Source organism: Athene noctua, chromosome 12, assembly GCF_965140245.1.
Source record: "Athene noctua chromosome 12, bAthNoc1.hap1.1, whole genome shotgun sequence".
NCBI lineage: Eukaryota > Metazoa > Chordata > Aves > Strigiformes > Strigidae > Athene > Athene noctua.
Genome location: NC_134048.1, coordinates 7,488,100 through 7,511,859, shown reverse-complemented (window position 1 = coordinate 7,511,859; position 23,760 = coordinate 7,488,100). Strand labels below are relative to the sequence as shown.

General features: G+C 37.1%; 1 protein-coding gene across 4 annotated transcripts in view; it reads right to left on the bottom strand.

Annotated features, from left to right (window-relative positions):
- SLIT3 (slit guidance ligand 3) overlaps positions 1-23,760 on the bottom strand; it is a 530,994-nt gene that overhangs the window by 139,829 nt on the left and 367,405 nt on the right. For all 4 annotated transcript variants that reach the window (XM_074915702.1, XM_074915699.1, XM_074915700.1 and 1 more), the window contains 3 exons: positions 15,777-15,848; positions 4,009-4,152; positions 1,269-1,432 (listed from right to left, as the gene is read on the bottom strand). In XM_074915702.1, the coding sequence (XP_074771803.1) occupies positions 1,269-1,432; positions 4,009-4,152; positions 15,777-15,848 (380 nt within the window). The remainder of the gene's footprint in view (positions 1-1,268; positions 1,433-4,008; positions 4,153-15,776; positions 15,849-23,760) is intronic.

Sequence of the window (23,760 nt, the reverse complement as noted above, 5' to 3'; positions counted from 1 at the left end):
TTAACAAGCATACTGAAGAAAACCTGACTGCAAATGAAGTTATCTTTATTTTATTTTCCCCATAAAGAGAAGGTTTAGCACAGCATATTGCTCAGAGATACACAAAGCACAACGGCTTGTTTTGGGCTGCTGCCATTCAGTTTCATGCTGCATCCCCATCTAGTGTCATTAATCTTTTACCACCAGGAACACAATTAATCACGGGTTTTGGTACTGGGTTTTTTTTCAGAAGAAAAAGACAAAAATCATAACAATTTTTACAGAAAACACTGCAAGGTACTCCATCAATAACAGTCTTTTTTTTTTCTCAGTACACACTAACAGATTTTCTTACTGAAACCTGCTTGTCTTTACAGTATACAAAAATGCAGTAATCTAAGACACATATGAGTAAAAAAAAACCACATGAAGAAGCAGTCTGCTTAGTTGTGCTGTGTAAGGCAATAAATGTCTTTTTACTAATAGCTGGACCATAAATAAAGAATGGACAGGGTTGAGAAAAAGGTGTTTATGGTACTTCGAAGGTTATTTTCAGATGGAAGTATTTTTCATCCAGCTCACAACACAAAATCTTTGCCTAAACTATGATGCAAGTTTTGATTCAAAACTTACAAAACCAAAAATCTTACCAACTTTGATGGCAGTTTTACTTGAATTAGTGCATGTTACTTGTGGATATAAAAAAAACCCCAAACTATGAAAGTATGTGAATTGATGCCATCCCCTCACCCCCAACTTCACTCACATCCTAGGTCAGAAATGCCAATTGCCAGCTGTATAAAAATCTCACTCATAGTGTTCTCAGCCTTTTAGGTCTGAGAACTTACTTGAGCTCAGCTCTCACTGAGGTCAATAAGAGTTCTGCCTGAATACAAATAATGATGCATACACCTTCCACCCCTTCAAAATATGACATTTGACACATGGATTCATATATATCTTCACTGTTTTCCTTAAACACTTTATAAACTAGCAATTCTTTAAAATTAAATGTCACAGGCTTTTCTCTATTTTCTTTTCTTTGTTTTTAAGAGACACACAGAAGACAGCTATAAACTGCCTCTTTTTTTTTTTTTTTTTTTTTTTTTTTTTAATCCATAAGGTAATTTGCTTTCTGGAGAACTAACTGAATTTTCCAAATTTAATTTTAAAAGATGCTCCATAATATCCATTACAGCAAACACTGTCCTGCAGATTTGATTAGTAGGCTCTCTGGACCTGCTTATTTCTGAATTGAAAGTGCAGTACAGCCTGGATAAATGAATTACCTGAGCAGCGGAACTTCTTGCTCTTGATCTGGCTGATTCGTTTGTTGGCAAGGCGACGCGGATTGCTGCATCGAGCGCCGCTGGTTTCTATCGGATTATCCTGCAGGTAATCAGCCAGCCACTTCAAATGGCAGTCGCACACAAATGGATTCTGAGCTAAATGTCTGCGAGAAGGATAGGATGTTTAATCAGAAGTGACCTGTGACACTGTACTCCATCACTGTTTTTCACAAACGCAAACCTGAAGAGTAGAGTAATTGAATAAGCTTCCAAAAACCCAGGCCTGGCGGAAACCACACAGAGCTGCACATGAATGGGAGAATTCTGTGAGCTATCACATTTCGTAGCTCATTAAGCCTGCTGCAAGTCCGTTCACAGAGGAAACAAAAATTAAGATAGCAAAGCCTGCTTTAAAGGACACAGACCTCCTGTCTACAAAGTCCAATGTTTTCTCCTGAGAGCTTGATATGCTGTCTTTTGAGAGAAATGCACCTTTTTAGAGGTATCTGACCTGAACAGCATTTTGTACCCTGGTTTAAAAGAAATTTCATTGGCAAGCTCAGTTTCCTAGGGATCAAAGTGTGAATTAGCAAAGTGCTGTGGATCTGTGGGGAAAGCCAGAAGCGATCCAGAGGTCTCTACTCAAGAGTGAAATTGATATTTGCATATATTCACCATGCATAATAGTATTCCCCTTATATGTATTTTTTCCTGAAGCAAAAATTTTTACTTTTGAGACTGAAAAAGTCTGAGATTGTTTATCCAAGGTAGAACTCGACTCTATCCTTCACCAAAATTTGCACAACATACTTCCCACATGATGGGAAATAGGTATTATAGCATTGATTTTAACTAGATATTTGGGCTTTGTTAATAGAAATTTGCTGGAGTATCTTAGAGGGAAACAGCATTTCTCTGCTGCTGTTATGAGTCATTCTGCTTGACAAGGTTGAGCACTGTATCAGGAGAGTTTGTCAGCTCTTTCTCAGGGCCTGATTCTGATCTCAGTTAAGCTAACCTGCACCAGCCCCTCTAGCTTCCAAGGCAGCAGGACAAGGCTCTCCAATAACTGCAAGGAGAGTTTTAAAAAAGACAGATGTTTAAATAAACTTCTTTTCTCTTTGCAGTTATATTTATGAACTGTCACTTAACAGAATAAGTGTAAAATACAGCAGGGCAAGGGCATTCAAGGAGTGGGAAGTGAAAGCATACAGAGCAGAAAGTGCCTGAAGAAAACTGGAGATTAGTGTTGTAGTAGAGCCATTCCTGGTGTGAAAGGTGCAAAGAACAAACAAGCATATAGAGACACGATATGGGACTGGTTTTGCAGCTCTAGAAAAAAAGGCAGAAAATGGCAGTCATGTGGAGTACTAAAAATGGGAGAACGAATCAAAACATTTTATGAAAAAGTCTCTCAGTGTGAAGCAACATGTTCATTCTAAGTAACGGCCACCAGAAGTGCCAATAAAACCCCATGGAAACCAAGAAGAAATTTTTATACCTTAAGGGTGTTGTTGCCTGTTGTTTAACTTGACAAATCTTACATACCTCTGTAAGTGAACCTTCTCTATTGACTTTGTTTGCACTACATATCTATGTACATAGCATGTTGCAGCAGAAGAAAGCACAGTAAAAGTGGGGGGCAGGACTGGAGGGGGTTGTACATGATCATTTTAATGCATTAATAATTTGCAGCAATACATACTGGATAGGTATCTGTTGGAAATTAAGGTTATACTTGTAGCAGGTACCATGTTGCTAGAGACAGTCCTTATTATTTCATTTTTTTATGAATTAAAACATTTCTAAAGCAAATTTGGCCAATGCATTTCTAGTACTGTAATATGTATGTGTTTGTGTATATACATATTTCCAGTACTAGAGTATTTGTGGATATATAAGTAATGTGCATATATAGTCCAATATGTGTATGTATACATACACATATATTTTAATATGGGAAATGTATATACTTACATACTACATAAATACACAGAGCTTTATATCTATATATGCATACACAAATATCTATAGACACACATATTCAATAACGGGTGAAGGGGTTCTTTCTTGTTTTGCATTTATATCAGGCGGCCAACTCCAATTCTGAAGGAGCACTATTTACCTTATTATCTTACTCCTCACAGCTTTAGGACGAAACCTTCTGTAAAATACTGAGCCAGTTCTATACTTTTGCTTCTGATCCCTCTTCTCCTAATGCCTTCAATTCCAAGAGTCTCAGAAAAGGCTTAGTGGGTTTTCTTAATGGGTCAATTAATACAACATATCATTTCCCTTAGGTGGAATGTCAGCTGAAATACGGTTTCAGAAGTCATGAACTGTACAGCAGCACTCAGATCCAGTTAGGAGAGATGACAACTCACCAGCTCGTTAAAAACTGTTAGGCAATGGTTTTAATAGAAACTGCTGTTCATATATTGTACAAAGTCAAATTTATGTATTATCTTCCCAACGAACAGGACAAATTAATTAATCTGGGAGCTTAATACACTTACGACATTATGTCACTGTGGGCAGGCTGAATCAATAGTTGGCTGTGCTGAATTTATGCAATATTTCTTTTTCTTGCTCCTTTTATTTCTGCCAAAAAAGGAGGGGCTACTACCTTGGGGTCTTTTCCCAATTGTCTTAATGTCAGCTGCAAAGCCTTTGCAAAGACAGGCAACATCTTTGGGGGAAAAAGAGAGGGTGGTCATTTATGATATGGCTGCATACTCACAGAGTCTGGATCGATCGGAGAGGTGCAAAGAGCCCCTTGCTGATGGTCTGCAGTTTGTTGTCATAAAGAGATAGGAGTTTGAGATTATGCAGACCTTGGAACGTGTTTACCCTAAGGCAGTTGATCTTATTGGCATTGAGAAGCCTGAAAAAAGAGGAAAGGTTTATAATTCGTCAATTTTGTAATAATCAGATAAACATAGACTGAACTTTGGGGTTAAATCTAAAAAATATTAACCCAGTCACCAGAACCAACCCACATTTAAAGATCTTCATTTGCTTGTTATATTAAAAAGGTGAAAAACGTTAATACTTTCATAGCTGGGGAACATACAGACATATAACAGTGCCAGTTATCTTAAAATACTTAAAAAACTTTTTAGGTATGCCCAGCTCCACTCCCATTTGGTCAAAATTCTACACAAATATTTAAAGAAGTCTTCAGCTTAATATACAGAGATATGGCAAATACTCCCCACCTTGCTACTCCATGCACACACTCATACACAAAGTCCACAGTGAGAAGAAACCTTTTTTCCCAGTTTTCTCTACCAGCAGCTGTCTTAAGTCTAACTGACATTCTGGAGGTTTGACATCTTTGGATAAACACTGCAGGGTTAATTTGATCATGGAAGGAAATAAAACATGATTCTCCTCAGAGACAAAAAGAGGGAAGTGTAGAGTCTGGACTCAAACTTACTGAAATACAAGTTCACTTTACACCTAAGGATAGTCAGCCAGTGGACCAGGTTGCTCAGAGGAGTCGTGCAATCTCCATTTTTGGTGGTTTTCAAGATGATACCAAATAAAGCCACGAGCAACGTGTTCTGACCTAACACTTGCCTCGAGCAAGCGTTCTCCAGTCCCATTGGCTAGTGGTCACCTGAGGCCTCTTCCAACCTCCCTTGTCCTACAATTCTATGGACCTACTCCATTCCAGTTGCACCAGATTCCAGTTGTGGAAAAGCAGCACAAAGAGAAGTTACATCCTATATATATATATATATATATGTATGCATATTTTGCACATCTACACAGCAGCCAGCTGGCAGAACTAATGAGTTCTGCCTGCTAATCTTGGACAGTACTTGTGCAAGTTTTCTTAGATTATGCAGCCAGAGTTCTGTCACGTATAACAAGTATATACAGTCTCAACAACAAGCTGGATTTCCCTCTGAGACAATCAAACACGAGAACACTTAAATTGTCATTGTCATCTGCATATGTGGTATTTTACACTTGGAAAATAGCCTGAGAAAAATAGTACACTGCGAACAATACATGCTGTTAACTCAGTTCTTGTGGTCACAAAATTCACTACTTTGTCAATGAGTTTGAAGGGCTAAATATTGCAAAATTGTGGCTCTCTATGAAGCTCCACACTAATACTAAATCAGAAGACAAATATGTTTAAAGGTAAAAAGGAAAAGACATCCTCCAATCCTCAACAAGCAAATATACCATCTTAAACAGACCTCTAACAACAAAGGGAGCTTCCATTTTCAAGAAACTGCACATACACCACTACAGACAACAGGGTAACCTATCAGGGAAGAAATGCATGCTTGTTAGCTGCACACGATGCTTTTCTTTTGCTCCAAAAAACAACTTCAGAAGGTGCTTCCTCTCCATAGCAGCCTGTCTTTGCATTGCTGAAACCTTTGGAACACTCATTACAGCTCTCTGCTCCTACTGTCATTTTGGCAGAGCCTCACTACTGCAGTAAATGACTACAGTAATGGTGATACATAAAAGATGGACACATACTTGAGTAGACCCTTTTCACAAGGAGAACAGGATTGCAATGCTTTGGAATGAGAGAGTGTCAGAGTAAAACTCACCTTTCTAGCCAACAGAAAAGTCAATATCAATTTACCTGAATTTTCTTCTTTTATGTTGTGGAAAATGAAGTTTGACATTAGATAAGAGAAAGTCCCATAGAAGGCTATGATGGATAAATGAGGTTACATTTTTCCATGAACTAATAGCTAAAATAATTTTATGAAATCATAAGCAGCATCAGTATGACCCCTCTAGTATCTGTATTTCTGTGACTGATAATTATGGGACACCTAATCCACACTCCTGTTGATTCCACCAGAAGTAACAGTGTAATTTTCATATTAGGCTACAGGAACATTTGATTTCTGAGATTTTGCTCCAGCAGCAAACATCAATGTAATCTCTTACTACTTGCTTCTTATAACCATTTGTATGTCCAAGCCAAAGCAATCTTCATTCTCTTGGTTCTTGTGCATTATGCATTTCTCTTTCAAGCTTGTACATTCTCTTTTCCGTAAAGAACAGGTTAACAAGTTATTAAAAGGCAGAATCAGCTACTGAGTTTTGAACAATATCTCCAGACATGCACTGAGGCATTATAAATCCTTTGGTTTCTACTCCCTGTCCTTGTCCACTGGTCCCACATTGGTTTTATGTAATGCACATTAGCTTAGATTGGTTGTTCCATGACAGAGGCTTGGCACCTAAGTTATACAGGAAGAAAACTGAAAGCAAGTATGTGCATCAATTTATTTTTTTCTAATACTATATTAATATTTTATGTTGCAAGCAGTACTTGTAACAAAGCATAAAGCAGAAATGAAAGTAATCCCAGTAATAAGAAAACTTACAACTGAAGTACAGTTTTATTTGCTTATGTGGACAACCAGCATGTCTTTTTGTGATGCTTAAGAAGTGCACGCACAGCAGAGCTGTGTTGTGCAAATGCTACTCACTCCTGTGTGAAGAGTGGGCTTGAAGTCTAACCACCATTGATCCCACTTAATAAACTCTCCGAGCGAAGCTGACCTAGAGCTGCAGCAAACACTCAGGATTCAAATTCATTCTCTGATTAGTTTCAACAAAACACGAATAAACCCCATGCTGGAAATCAGAATTTACAATGTGACAAGTTTTCCTGGCATGAATTTTCAATGACTAGATTCATGGTGATATAATCTGTGACATTTCTGTAAGAGCCAAATACCAAAATGAGAGAAAATGATCCTATATATAGCCACAAACACAGAAGCACACTCTCTCCTTTAAGCATCAGAGAAAGTAAATTGGAACAGGAAAGGGCTTGTGCAGAGTGTTTAAAAGTGGGAATTCAGGTACTACACAGCTTTTTGGAGGTGACACCTCTGCATATCGCCTACACAATATATGTGCAGTACCTAAATCTAAAGAGGACAGATAGTGTGCTCAACAGTAATACAGATGTGGCCATATTCAGTGAATAAATAGAATAATATGCTATTTCTGATCAGAATCAGTGAGAAGGGGAGGAGGGGGGGAGTAAAAAACTGTGAGAAAGCAGAATAAATCATCCTTATTTTTTTTTTCCTCCTACTTACTGTGAGTTAGAGGATGACTTTTGGCCAGAAGCATTAAGGGTTATAATCCTTTCAAAACTCTCAGTTATTTTAAAATATCCCCTCTACGGATATTCCCCTATATAAATTCCAATTCTTTGCTTAATCTTTGTTCACTATCACAGACCCCTAATGGCATCTAATTATTAATTAGGGATACGAGGCTGGCTTCACATGGAGTTAAAAGTGGTTATAAGAATTTTTACTCTAACTAACACAAAGGCAGATGAGAAAAACATCTTCTAGGAAGCAGAAACACTAATCTTCCTTAAACAGTGAACCATGCTGTAAAACATACCAGTGATTCCTTTTACTGGAATCACACCAAAAGAAGGGACAATATTAAGAGTTGAGTCTGATTTTAACAAGAATTACATGGTATTTATTTTGCACCAATTTATGGTGAAAGTAAATTCCACTAATTTTCCCATTTTGTTATCAGCTTGATTGGATGAGATTTACACACGGCCTCCAGATGTGGTGCAGCATTCAAAAGGAGGTTAAAAATTCAAGTGGAAATAAAACTGCCTGCTACACAGAGGGATGATGGATTATTAACTCAAATCTTCATTTTCATCCCTCTGGATATGTAAAAAACATGAAGAAATCTCTTGCAAGCCTAGGACCACCACAGAATACAGGAGAATGGTTAAAGACCTTGTGGTTTACACGCCATTGAAAGCAATGAGCAAAGCAGAGCAGTATTACGATTCCATGAACCTATTTCCTGAAAAAGTGGATTTGTCCACGCACACTGAAATAATAATGTGCCTCAGCTAAGCCCTTTGAACGAATGTGTACTGAATTGGCACTGTAATTGTATCAGATGCTCATAAGCACCATCTGCATAATTAAGATGGTCCCATAATTGAATTATATGCCCAAGCACAGTTTCAAGTGATTAACATTTAAACAACATTTTGAACTCCAAACCCCAAATTATTGAAAAATGTGGTTTTTAAGAGCAAATGGGGATGTTTATATAGCTTTTACTCTTAGCAATGTTTGTATTTTCAGGTCAGTGAAGTCAAGTAATCAAACTATCAGCAAATAACTACTTAACTCTGAGAATGAAAGAGCAGCCTAGCAACCTTAACACATGCTGGAGACTGCAGGCTGATTTCTGTTGCTACATGATGGACCAGAAATCATCCTAGGTACATTAATGAGCCAAAAGGAAAGCATCAGGGAGAAAAGCTGCACAGAGCCACTGGAAAACTTCTCTTTCACTAGCTTTGTGTTTTGACAGCAATGACAACATGATGAGAATGAAAATGTTCGGTATCCCATGAACTGGCTGGCACATCCCACATGCCAGACTCCACTGGGGTAAATGAGAACTCACCAGAAAAAGGCAGATGTAAGATGCATAGGAGGCTTGTATGGAAGAGGAGAATGGGGTAACAATTTTGCATGGGTAACAGCAGATTACAAATTAAATATACAGGACTTTTATAAAATATCATTAGTTAAAGGCTTCACCTACATTCAAAGCCCTATAGGACTCTTGGCAGAAAGCATTCCTTAGGATATACAATACCTGTTACAAAATTTAAAAAAAAAAAAAAAATTGGCCTTTTTTTCCAGCATTTTCTCTTGAAATTTATAGGGAATCAAGTGTCATCTTTGATTTAACACAATTTATCACAGAACAGCTGAAGTGCCAATATGGATATATCTAGTCAAGTACTCTGTCATCCCAGCAGTCAATGACAAGCATCGCCTAACAACAGAATTGTGTGTGCCTCTGCTTGTTTATTGGCAAAATAATTATATTAGGTTCCAGGAACATTTTAAAATGGCCTGGAGTAGAGGGGAGAAATCCAATTGCCTCTCAGTGAGTCAAGATATTTAGACATCTACTAAAATTCACATTTTCTAATGTGATGACTGACCACTGAACAGTCTGTCAGTGCTTCAATTGATAATGCCCCGTATGAAATCATCACCATGCTTGCTTGAACCAGCTTCAAGTGTTTCTCCATGTTCAGGAAACTGGATGATGGTGATGACGAATTTATTCAAAGTCAATTAAAATGGAAGAGTCATGAGCTGATGATGAGTCAAGAAGGAAGCACAGAGCACAGTCAGACAGGCCTGTTTTGGAGAGATTTTAAAGGTGTCCTTTAATTTCTGATCCACAAGATGCAAACCCCAGTTGAACACCATTCATAAAACAATCCTGTGGTACTTGTGTTACTACCTGGAGAATTATAAGCACGTGTTGTGGTAGCATCTGGACTTCCGTTATTCAAAATTCAATATTGTCTAACTTACGCCTGCAGATAAGGTCACAGCTGATTTTAGATAACCACTTAATTTTCTCAACTTCCTGCACTATCAGGAAGTTAAATTTCTTGTGTAATAATAACAAGGAGAGTTTCTGTCAGGTGAGTCCAGCCTGGAGCACTGGCGTCAGACGAACTAATGAATTACACACTGACGTACAAACTAGCAGTTGTTTTGGGAAGCTGTATGCAGACAGGCTACAGAAGTGACACAGAAAAGGCAGATGCTGTTGCAGTCTTTCATTAGTGCTTGACTGTAATTGTATTTCTGTGTCTGGCAGATGCTGCACTCTCACTTTAACAGCAGTTATTTAGTTTAGCAAAATTATCACAATAGCAGCCTAAATGCAGAAATCTGAGGGAAAAAGCTTGAGGCAAACAGCTTGAAAACAATTCTAAAGCTATTAAACAGACTATTCTGTCCTGGACTGGAAGGATGAGGGTTGTATAGTATCTCTGCTGTAGTCAGAAATATTTTGAGTAATCAAGGGAAAAGTTCATATGTCATTCTGCTAAGAATTTAGAATCACGGAACCCAGAAATTACATAGGTTGCAAAGGACCTCCAGAGGTCATCTGGTCTGAACCCCACTCAAAAGCATAATACAGATATTTGCTTTATCTGAGAAATAATTATTTCATCAGATCACAGGATAATTTAGAATGGCAGGAAGCCTGAGAGGCTTCTTGTCCTCTTATAGATCAGACCAGGTTGCTTAAGAGTTTTATTCAGTCTAGTCTTTAAAATCTTCAAGGACAGCAAATGCACAACCTTCTGAGAAGCCTGCTCCACTGCTCGACTTGTCATTGTGAAAATGCTTCTCCATCTAGTCAGGTCTCTTTTGTTAATGTCTGTTGTTTCCTCTCCATGAGAAAAAATTAAGAATTCCATGGAACAAGAAGATTTTATACATCACTTAAAGCTCAGTAGATTGCTATAGGGAGGAGGAGAGACTACTGTGCTATAAGGGACTTGGAAATGGAAAACTGAAATTTCTTTATTCTGCCATTTATATACTGTTTGCATCACTGTTTAACAATGCTTATGTATATAACAGTTTAATGTATACAATACAAAATATTGGAATTGGTGTACATTATTTAGAGTAATTTTGTATGTATTTCTTTTTAAAATATTTTGTATGGGTAAGTGCTTCACTGGATTTTCTTCTGAGATTCCAGCAAGCTCCAAAAAAATACAATAAATAATTGTTAGATCCTATTTTAAGCCCTTAAGTACTGGGATTCAGTTTACAATTACAAATGAACACAAGCACTTCAAACTTGGCGAATTTGCCATGGAGATATTTTCCAAGCAAACTCACCAGAAGAGCTATGGGAGTACCAAGTATTTCACTATTCATCCAAAGAGAAACAGCATAAAAATCAGGTTAAAAAGTAGAATCACTCAAAGCAAAATCTGACTGGTTGAATTTTGGGAAGACTGATAATAGCAGTTTCTGAAAGTACACACATGACTTGTCACTTCATACAAGTCTATTTTAAATAAGGATCAGTTGAAGTTATAATTACTAGATCTAATTCCAATTTTAACCCAGGTTAGATGACTGGATCTGGAGGTCTTATTTTTCACCACTTTTGAAGTTACTGTATCTGTCAATATGTCAAACTTGAGGCACCAGTATGATTATTGGTCTTTTCTAACTACAGTGTTGAGTTTTCCCGAATGATCAGACATTAGGAAAAGGAGGAGAAGGCTGTAAGCTTTTAGCTTTGTTTTATGAGAAGGAATACAACAAACTTCTGATTTCAATATATATGTACCCCAGGAGTATATCTACTTCTGGCAACATCAAAACAGAGTCCACTATAGGGATTCTTTCTTGCCCAGCAAGCCATGGGGATCTCAACCATAGGATTTATGATCAACATGCCTGAGCACTTGTATGATTAGTAACTATGCAAAGTAAATTTCCTCAAGGAAAAGGATTTATTGAAAACTGATACTTGCCAGACATTTTAAAAACGAGATTTTATCCCCCTATATTATTTTGCTATACAGTCTCTTTAAACAGTAGAGTTTTTATGATACTTTCTTGTTCCAGGAAATAGAGCACTGTGAAGCACACAGTGTATAACTCCCAGAACGTTTAATATGGTTGCAGAGAGGAAAGTGTATTACACAGATACGAAAAATACTGGTTAACAAACTTGGTGCCCATTATCCACAGCTCACTGTCTTGAGCCACTTGACTCACTGTTTCACTGCAGACTGGCTCTGCACATTTGCTCATCTGTGAGGAAGCAGAGCAACAGTCAGGTGTAGCTGTCACAGAGCTGCTGAAAAAGAAAGAGCTGCACAGTGTTATGTTGTGCCCCCTGTGCAGTGACTGGCAGACAGTTTGGCAAACTCAAGGGCTCCTGAAAGAACTTGTCCACATTCCAGGAAAACTGGAAGACAGGTGAGAAGGACATTTAAATATATTCCAGTTTCTAGACAGACCAAGGTTAGTCTAAGGCCTCCTGGAAAGGAGTTCAAACTGGCCACAACTAATGGACACTTGAAAACTTCTACCTTAAACTGAAACCTTTTCCATTCATTTGATATTCAAATACAAGTTACACAAACAACAGTCATTAATCAAACATTATTTCACAGCTTGGACAGATTGCTGCCCAAGTGAAATAAAAGTTTCAATTTGCTGTAAAAAAAAAAAAAAAAAATAAAAAAAATCAGACTCCAGTTATCCCTTTCTGGAAAACAGTATAGCGCTCTCAAATCCAAATTGACCTAAAATTCTCAGAAGACACTTGATCCAGCCTGCTGAAAAGAAGAATGCATGAGGATAGGGTACAGTACCTTTCTAGCATCCTCACTCTTGTCAACTTTAAACAGGATAAGGAAAACTACATGTTCCAAGAAAAGCTTCTGTTCCACAGAACAAATGTGTTGTTGGACTTTTGTAATAATGTCTGCTGTTGTGTTGGTTACAACTGCATATTTAGGAAGACGTAAGATTTGTGAAATCAGCAATTTGACATACATCTAATTGTGATTATTTATGTGGGGAATGCTAACTACCTAAGGTAGCTAATTATAATGATGACTTCAAAAACAACATTGTAAATTAAACCAATAGGGTTTAAAAAAAGCCAACAAAACCAACACACAGACATCCCCACTCCACTCCCACCCCTCACTAAAAAAACCTTTATTACCTAACTATGCTTGGTTATTTTCTTGCCAAAGAGAATATAATATTGGCTTATCCACCTCTGTCTTATATGACAGAAATACAGAATTCTAATGCTAGACAGGTGGTCTAAAATTTCTTCTGAATTCTTCATTTCCCATACACCAAAGTCAGATGGGTCAGCTTAAGATGCTGTCATGACGAGCTGAGCATTACTTTACCCAGCTACAGTGTTTGTGACATCAGTGGTAATGTTTGCAGATGTAAGGCACTTACACAAAACAATTCTGCCAAAATAAAAGCGCAATAATCTTGGCTTATATTGTGACAGTACTTTTAAAGAGAAGGCTAATGAAATTTCTGAGAAACTCTGATGAGTCTTATCTAAAACAGTAAATAACAGTATTAGCTGCTCTGCAATTTCACAGTAATTATTTTTTCCTTCTAAGTACAATTACATGATTTTATACAGGACTCACAACCACTCCTTTTTTCTAACTGTGTCCTGCTTTACCATAATGCTACTATATTTTCAAAAATGCTCCAGCTCAAGCTTAAGAAATTATACTGGCTACCAGGATACCTTAATCAGAGTGTTCTTATCAGTGTGTCTCCAGACTAATAAGAAGAAATCCAATCTAGAGCCCACTGAACACTAAATTAGATCTAATCATAAGGCACTCTTCCAACTGTTCAACAGCAGGTCTAAAACCAGTGAATGCCATTTATTTTTTTGGTATCCATTAAAATTCAACAAGCAATCCCATAAGAGCTGCTTCAAGGCTACGATCAAAAAAGTGTGCAGGCATTTCTTTGCATTTAAAGCATGATCATTCAATGCTCTCCTTGCCAAAAGCTACTTTACACTCAAACTCTTTCAAGATCCTGCAAGGCTCCAGAGCCACAATGCTCTGGGAATCCCATAACAAGGCAACCTACATACATCTCAGCCTGAGAATGTTGAAATGGTTGAAGCACAACATCTTTTAATGGTTCTCTGGCATATAGATTTTGCCCCCTTAACAAAAAGACATCACTTGAGCTAACTCAGACTAGAAAATTACTGCATGTGGGTTTAAATATGTAATTCATTGAAAGCCTGCACTACATGTACACAGGGACTATATTATAAAGGCGCTGAAATCTGCTTAATGCTTTATGCAAAAGTTCTAGAACCACATTTTTATACGACACTGTGAGCCATGTGTTGAGTCATTTTTAATTTTTTTTTTTTTTCTACTGGGACAAATCCTACCTGTAAAGTGTCCTGGGTTAGACAGAGCAACCCTGTATTACTTCGAACTTGTAACCATAAGATATTTGGGGGGGACGACACTGTGATAAAGCTCAGACTTTTAAAATATAGTTTCTTTCTCGGAGGTCTAAGTGACAAGTTAAGTTTTAGACTTCTTTTTGCTTGCAGTGTCTTCATTGTACTGAACACAACCTGAGTCTGGCAATGACTAACATGCCAGTTATATCAACATGTACTGAGTCCCACCTTCTAAGCACTTTTCATGCTTGTTGTTCTCACAACTGGCAAACTACCTCCCCCCTAAATACAGGGTCTTCTCTTACTGCACAGGCTGGCCACAAAGACACTGAAGTGCTAACAAACTTGTGAGGTACCAGACAGGATAGAGGAAAGGAGCTGCCACAGAAAGTATTTGCAAAAGGTGAAGACAAAATAATTGTCTGTGTGCAGGAGATGAGCTGCTTCTGACTGCCCAGCTCAAGGATTGTCATAACCAAACCATATGTGCTCTTGTTTGTCTTTCTCTAGAATATGGTCATTCATGTTTGCAGTTAAGATCTTATGGATAAATTACACATCTGAGTAGCCCTTCACTTAACATAGAGAGCAATTCCAACTATTTCATATTTTAGTTCTTTGGGTTTATAATCTACATCTATGCTTGTTTTTATATAGAATATAAGTGCATCAAAGACTGCAATCACAGAATGACATATTCAGCTTTTGGATATTCATTTCTGGTTATGTCAAGACAGTCAAGACAGCTTAAAATAACATGTCTAAAAGCTACTTTTTATTTTATATTTTATATAATTTATCATTTGGGTGTGGAAGGTTGTGTGTGATATAAATCAGAATTGAATAAGTTATCATATATCACATTTACTTTCTGAGTGCATCATCCACGATGGTAATCTGAATGTCAGGAATACATATAAAACTCACTTCACTTCTGCTCCCTCTACTGACTGGCTGAAATAGTAGCTGATTTTCTTCTCTTTGAAGGAGTTTCTCGTTCCTAACATGATTATGGAGACAAGAGTGAGTGAAATCTGCAATTTCACATTTGGCTTAGGAAATTGTTTATGCTACATTAATAAATACTGAAGAGGGTATGATATATATCTTACTTATATATCATGACTGTGTGTTAAATCCCACATGGCATAGAATACTCAAATACACAGTATATCCTGAAATAATTTATTGTGCAACTAAGCCACATTTGGCATAAGAAGAATATGGAACTGAGCATGGCTCGCAACAGTAAGATCTTTCATATGCCATTTTGCTTGCATGTGCAGGTACTTGCAACACAGATCTTCAAGGATCTAGATATTCAACCACAAATGCGAAATGTATAAAAACCATCAGATGGCATCGCCACCCTCACATCAGCTGGTGACCAAATTTCCTTTCTTGGGCTTCATCAGGTCTCTCTTTTCCTCCCCAAACTTAAATCCTCTGTGTCTATTATCTATTATACACACTGTGCAACAAAACTCTTGGCACCTTCCTTTTTTTTTTTTTTTTTTTTTTCAGCCCTTGCCTCTCTCTTGCCTGATACAGAAACAACAGACCAACACGTCCCAGTGAGTTTTCAGTGGAAAAGGTAACTATATTAATGTCAGAAGCTGAAAAAACAGTAAATCTAGCTAGTCTGTAAAATAAAGAAGAGGAAGGGATCATACTCACAGCAGCTGCAGAGACACAAGATCATCAAAAAGGCCTTGGGGAATCTCTGTGATCTTGTTTCCATATAGCACTCTGAAAGATTCAGGAAGACAAAATAAATCTTAAGTAACAGACCAGTTTAGTGTCCTCCCACATCTCTACATTATCATCTTTATTGATCTTGTGCACCATGCCCAGGATCTGTGGGTATTTCATTTAACTACTGATCTCATTTTCTTTTCAAAGAGCACATGGTATTAAATGAGTCGTTATGATTCAGGCTTCGTCTGGTGTTGGAAAGCATTTTTAATGTAGAAACTGGACATCATCCAAAAACCGTATCTGAAATATTTTTCATTCTGTTGAGGGATTTTTTTGCACCATTTTTAGAAGTATTTTAACCACTGAAAGGCACATTGTCTGATGCAAACCCCTAGAATTCTTAGTGATACTGATATTAAAAGCCAGGGAACATAAGCTGGTTGTAGATAAAATTTCATATAACTGAATCTCTTAAGACATAATAATTGGCATGAAATGTGACACAGGCATCATTGAATAAAATATTATGGCTTCATCAGCTGCTGTTACCATTTCAACTAGCTAATATAACAAAATTCAGCCTGAAATGGAAATAGACCTATATTTCAGAAACTCAAAAATAATATAGAAATAGTTTAGTTATAAAAATCAGTAAAGATTTAATAACACAAATGAGATTCACAACCATAAATATATATGACGTGATATCCATGATTCAGTTTTAGTATCAAAACTATGTCCTTTTTTATGGAAAAAAATTAACATGTAGCATTCTCAGAAATTGAACTACAGGAAAAAACAGACAAAACCACCATTATGCTGTGTTACCTAGAGATCAGAGCAGAATTGTGTATGACAGACACACCTGAATTTCAATCATAGCTAAAGCATTTACTCATGTCATTTCCTCAAGCTGATAAAATTTCTCAAACCCAGAAAGTGAGTTGGGAGCTTACATGGATCCTGGTAAAAGTGAAGAAGATTAGGCTCCCTCTGAAAATGTTATGCCTTACATAAACATTTTAATAGACTTCAAATTGGGAAAAAAAGTATTTTCTATGCTCTACATAGGACATGGTAAATGGTTATAAACCAGCTCATGACAAAACTTTGTTGCTTATGTGTCACTAAACTGGCTAATTCCCTAACTTTTTAACGTGGAATAACATGCTAGCAATGAATCAACTATCCATGTGATGCTTGGATGCTGGCCGAAATTCTGGCTCACCCTGTCTTTCAACATTTAAAATATTATGCTGAATTGAACATACTGAAAAACAAACACTTAGCATGACGGACCATTTACAATACCCTCTGGCTTTCCCAGAGTATTGCCACTTCAGTTTACTCTTTATCAGTCATTGAAAGTATATGACCTCTGTGGGAGAGTTCCCAGATCAGCTTATTTCTGAGCCTAAATAAAATGAATCTAAATAAAATAACACCACTTAGATATGAAAATCTAAATGTGAAACTTCATTTTTTATTACTTTTGTAGTTCATCAGGAACTGAACTGCTACCCAAGAAACTAATGATCATCTAGCATTTTATTTTCTGTAAACAAATGTAACATAATTTCTCTTTATCTACTGCAGAGTCAGGAGGTTGGTTTTTAATGTGCTGTTACCGTTAGGGCTTTTTGTGAGTAATGAATGTTAATACCACTAAATTTTTCTAATTGTTTCCCAATTTTAGTTTCAGAAGGCACACACAATTTCCTACTTCAGAAAAATTTCATGCAATGTACATAGATTTTTATACTCTACCCAAAACTAGACAGAAATGATGGCTGAACTTTGAAAGGTCTAGCAGGTCCATTTAAACATGAGATAATATTCAAGTCACTAAATTTCACTGGGCTCTAAGACAACATTCAAATGGCTGACTTAGACTTTATTCTGAATAAAGTAAGTGATGTAAGCACCCGTATCCAGAAGTAAAAGGAAAACCTCTGCAAATAAAATATTTATAAAAGGTTAAAATATTAAGTTAATGTCCACAGAATCCAGTATATTCCATCTCAGTTTTCACTCTTTGTGAACAACATTTCTTTAGCAAGTGCATCATCTGCATATAAAGTTTAGATTATAAACTCTGTGATGTTAGAACAACATCTTCCTTAGTTTTGTGAAGTAGCAGGATCATCAGTGCTGATCAATGCATAAAACTATAGCATATAAGAAATTGTTCAGAAGCTAGGCTTTACAAAACACCCATGGAAAGAAGTAAACACATTCCCCACTCCAGACTCAGGGTTATTCTGGCTGGAGAGCTAAAAACACTTATGTAAAGCAAAACCTTAAAGAAATCTCAACAATCACACCCAGTGCAGTTGTTAGCTATGGTACTACTAAATGCAAATATGAAAACAAGACTCTTATAAAGAGTAATTTTTAATTTATTTTTAATTTAAGAGTCAGGAGATCATAGTGCAGTGTTCTACTGAAGTTTAAATCTTGGCTGTGTTTATACATCCTCTTTATTATTTTGAGCGAAATAAAACAGATTAAAATAGCTTATAAAATAAAACAAAGCTTCAATTTTTAGAAGCCATGAGAAGAAAATAACCATTTTCAAACCTAATTGGGCTTATGTGCATGTGGCGCATTAACATTCGAACAAATTAACAGCTAAACAAAAGTCAGTATGAGAGCTCAGGCACTTGTCTCTAATTCATATTCATGTTCAGCACTACACAGAGCCAAATTAGCTAATGCCATTGTCTGCTTGCCATGCCAGAGCTGAAGTCAAACAGTTCTATAGAAAGGAGCAAAGAAGTAGGGAGGGGAGATACATAGTGCATTGCATCTCATTTCTGGAGTTCCTCATTTCCATTTACTCTAACAAAAAGCACAGAAACTTCCTCAGAGTTCTCATTTTTTCTGTTTAAGACAGGAAAACAAATCAACAAATATGAATATTGGTCAGGTTCGTGATCCAAGATGCTTTTGTGCTGAATGTACCAACTGCTGCACTCCAAATAGTACTATGAATGAGTTAACAGAAAAAACTGGCCAGGTTAGGTACACTCCAATATTGCAGCCGCTTTCCTCTACGTCCCATCATTCCGCCCATCTCACCAGCATGCACCACAATGTTTCCAGAAGAGCAGCTTTGGGGAAAAAAGAAACCGAACAAAAACCCCAAACAAAAAAATAACTTCAAAAGGCCATATAACAGGAAACACAGTCAATTCAATAACTTAATTTAAACCTCCAATTTTTTTTAGCAATAGAGATAAATTTTAGAAGATTCGCCTATGGCATTACAAGTTCTAAAATTGTATGTTCACTTGCAATATTCCTCACATATGCCGCAGGACATACAGGTGTTCTGGCTACTATGCAAGCTTGGCACAGGAATATAACCCTCCTTCTATCCCCTAGCATCTGAAATTTTAGACCCCAAATACTTGTTATTAAAAATACACTAACAAAGTTAATATGTAATAAAAATCAAATCAGCTTGGTAATCGCTGCCAATAGACAGTGAATCAGTACGACATTTATTAGAATACAAAAAAAATTAGTAAAATTTTTATTATGTTCTCCTGATTTTGCATTTGCTTCTCAACTTTGCTGGGAGAACAAGTCAGCCACAGGTCTGACAAACAGCATTTACTGTCAGGTGGAGAAGATATTACCCTAAACGTGATGTATGTTTTGGGAGAAAAAGAAAAGCAAGCTGTAGCTTAAAAGTAGCAACTAGAGACGAAGCCAAAACTGACTGAGAGACCAATAAGTATCCTTTTTCTTACTGTTCCTTTCTTTCTCTTATCACCACCCATGGGAATCTCTTTTACAAAGATGGAAACCAGTCTGAATGGCGAAAAGTCATAAGATGTGCAAACACATCAGATTTGACAGTGCATTGGTTTTATTCATGTCTTTTCCACAGGGCAGGTATGTCTAATACCAGAATGACCAGTGTGAAGAATGTATTTTTACTCAAGAAACTCAAGAAAACTTTTGCCAAATTTCTTGCAGGTGGCTTTCTAACATCAGCAAGCTGCTGTTATGGTGCAGGTGCAGCTGAGCCATGCGAGGGCTGCAGCCTTAGCAGCACGTAGAGCCATCAGCTTGCCAGTTCACAGCTAAATGCTTTCAGCATGGACACAAACCACAAACTGCAGTTCTTCAAAAGTACCTGGCAGATTGGCTCACAACATGCAGCAGCTTTCAGGCTGCCATCAACCTTCCAAACAATGGGAAGGACAACACACATAAAGCACAGACCCCTGGCTGCACTGCAAACGTTGGAGGAGATCCCTGGAGGAAGCACCCTATTCAGCTGAAGAGTTATCATGGATCTGCAATAAGAAATTATACAAATATATAAAAGTCATAATGAGGCGTTACGTTCCTTCAGCCTGATTCTGGCATCGTATTTTAATATCCCCCCTAAAATGTATCTACTCCAAGACACAATTAAATATTAACTTCCAACTAAACAATTGTTACTACTAAAACTTCAAGTTTTGCAGATTAATCCACCTGATGTTCTAAGTAGCTAAAAATAAAGATTAAACAGTGAAAATAGTCACTGCATAGATTCATTTAAAAGCTTGAGACATACCAGGCAAAGCAAGTATTGGAAGAACACATAGCAACAAGTGTATTATCTCAGGTGAGAATGTAACAAACCTTCATGGGCAGATCTTGAAACATAAAACATCTCACTGATTCTTCACAGTCTGTAGACATTTTGACCTCTTGAACAATTTTAAAATTAAAGAATTTGAAAAGACTTTACCCAAACACGGCCTTTCATATGCACTGAAGTTTAGCATACCAATTTCTAAGGGTGTGAAAAAATAACTGCTATGTTGTCTTTATTTTACAGGTCATTGGACTACCTTACTTGCGAATGCAGTTGCAATTTAGCTGCTTCATTAAGCCAGATCCCAGAATATAGTGATTTTTCCCTGGAAGGTGACACAGAACTTTCTGAAAGCCTAGCACAGAATCCTTTACTCTAGACCATATGGTTTCCAGCTAAGTGTTCCTTTATTTTGGCTTGGCTGAAACATTCTTACTGAAGTGTCAGATTTTGACTTCACGCAATGTCTTTTTCAGTCTTCAGAATGCTTTTAACTTTCTTTCAGACTGTGAAAACAATTCTTGCTAGGAAGAATTATATTTCCCAAGCTACATACAATGGCACAGGCTCAATAAGAATTCAAGTTTTCAAAAGAGGAGGAATTGATAGGAGTAAAAACAGCAATAAATTTCTAATATCTGAAAGAAACTTAGACATGTAATTTTTTTTTTCCCTGCACTATTTCATATTTCTTCAGAACAAGTTAGGCTAAATAAATCACAGTAAAACTATCCAAAGCAATTTGTTACCTTAAAATAAGTTTGGCAGTTATTGCAATAGACAGTGTTTTATTGCAGATTTCAAATCACCATGAATGACACCACATACATCATCACTCAGGAGATGATGGTCTAAATGGGACTGCTATGTCAAAATCTAAGCTGTCTCTTGTCTTTGCACCCAGGCTGATCTAAGCTTTTAAATTGTTCACTAGCTTAATTCAGTATATGAACAAAAGCAAAGGAATTCTCCCTCTGCAGTGGTCTAAAATTTATTCATTCAGTTTAACACACTGAAGGCTCAGACCATTTTGTCATATCTCATAAAATGTCCCCAGACAGACTGGATATGGCCTTCCAAACCTACATTTGTGGGAAGTTTACTGACCTCAAGAATAACATTTATCTTTGATACTATTAACAATAACCAAATGCTTATACAAGCCTCTCACTGATATTCGACAGATTTTGAGTTGATTAAATGAAAAATTCATTTACTTCAGAAAGTGCATGCAGCAATCTTGAAACATGAAACTATTCATAACTTAGCCCCCATGGTTTGTGCTGAGTTATTAACCATTCCAACTCCAGCAAAGTGCAATTCTGTGTAATGTAAACACCATGTACTACAAATAGAGCATTTCTCAAACTTTTGCTTAAAATTAAGATAACACTTCCTTCTGCAATCAACCAATTTTGACACACTTCTCAATGCAAGGGTACTATTTGCTCTCATGTTTATATGGAAAGAAGTACTGAGTGGCAAGACCAATCCCTCCAACATTACCACGACTTATTTGTATTTGTGCTGCTTACAGGTTTTTTAGATTCAAATAATTCTTTTTTCATCTTCGATATTTCATATCATCCCAAGTACTGCAGTATCACTATATTTCACAGCCTTTAATGTATGCACCATTGTATCACCACACTGAGACAAAGAAATACTTCCACTTTTTCAAGAGGGAGACTTTGGTATAGACAAATAGTTTATTTGTACAACAGCTGTCACTGAAATTATGCAACATAACTTATTCCTCCCAAATCCCACAGTAGCACTTTTAAGACTAAAGACTCTTTTACTCAGGCCTTGATCCACGGCACCCTCCATTCACCATAATGGCTTTATAAGAAGTTCTCCACAACTCTGTTCTCTCAAAACCAGAGGCTGGATCTTACTGTATCTTCAGTTTTGTCCTTAAACAGGTTTGAAGTTTTGTTCAGACCAAAAATATATTAAGGATCTAAGCCCTAGTGCCTAAATACTGAAAGGGAACTTCAGACACTGTAGCAGAATTAAATCCACAGATCACAGACCCAAAGCTGATCAGTGACTCACAGTGCCAACTGAATGAGACACAAGGGGAAAAGGAAAACTCAGAAAACTCGGGGGGGAAAAAAACCCCTCACGTTCTTAAAGAATAATGATTCCTTAATTGTTGTCACAAGCAGGAAAAAAAGAAGTTATGCACATGCCCAAGCATTTCTAAAAAAATGGAGGAGAAATTCCTTTTTCCTGACACAGTCATTGGGAACCAAGTCCCACTGCAAAACAGGAATGGAGAAAACAGGTTTTTTTCCTCTGTGTGGGGAATGGAGAAGTCTTGAGTCCTTACAAAAACAAGCTTGCCTTTCTTTTGCTAAATGCAGAAAAAACCTAAGGTAGAAATGACTTATTTAAAGTGTTAAGATTTTGTGACCCGTTTGACTCCCATAGGTGGATGTCTTGTTAGAGAAAAACATAGAGATTCAAAATAAAAACTTATGACCTGCTAGCACATGGATCACTTAGTACTTTTAGAAGATTTAAGTTCCATACATTTTAGGGAAAACTTCTTCTGTAATAACATTCCTGTATTTTGCAAAGTATAATACCACATCTTTCCTTCCATCTCTACATAGGTACAATAGGCAGAGCACTCTGAAAAACAGTTCTGCCTGGAAACACTAACCTAAGTTAACTTCAGAGGAAAGTAGAGTAGTAACTATATATAGGCCTCCATCAGCCAGCTAGACGTAACAATGTTGGCTGTCTTCCAGATAAGCACTTTCACTCTCTTAGACCCATAGGGAGCACTGCAATTGCATGCAAGCAGGGAGTAAAGGGAGGATCAGAAAATGGGAATAATGCAGGGGGGAAAAAAAAAAACACAAGGACTTTAGGCATTACAGCACTACTTCATTTTTAATGGAAACAAAGTTGCTTACTTTCATTTGAGCATTTTTTCCTCTCTTTTATTCTTTTTTAAACTCAGCTAGCTGAAAAGTCCAGCTGCTGTGTGAACAGATTAAACCTCAATGGTGTCTCATTAAAATGTATGCCACTGATCACATTTGACTTACATATATGAAAAATAAAATTTACCCTCAGCTGAGCTGAAGCATTGTATGCTGAGCAGTTTTCCTTCAGGGCACGCAGCTGACTAAAGTTATTGGGGCCTCAGGCACCATAAAGACTAAGCTGCTTAAAGGAGAAAACACTAGTAAGCAAACTGTGATACTTCATTTCTACCTCCTTGTTCCTTCCCCTTTGGTAGTTTCATTGGGAGGGCTGGCACTTCAAAGAAGTCATCTTCTCTTGCACTTACTTGTCTTTCTGTGGTTGACAGAACTGGACTGGAGGCTATAGTAGAGATCAGACAAA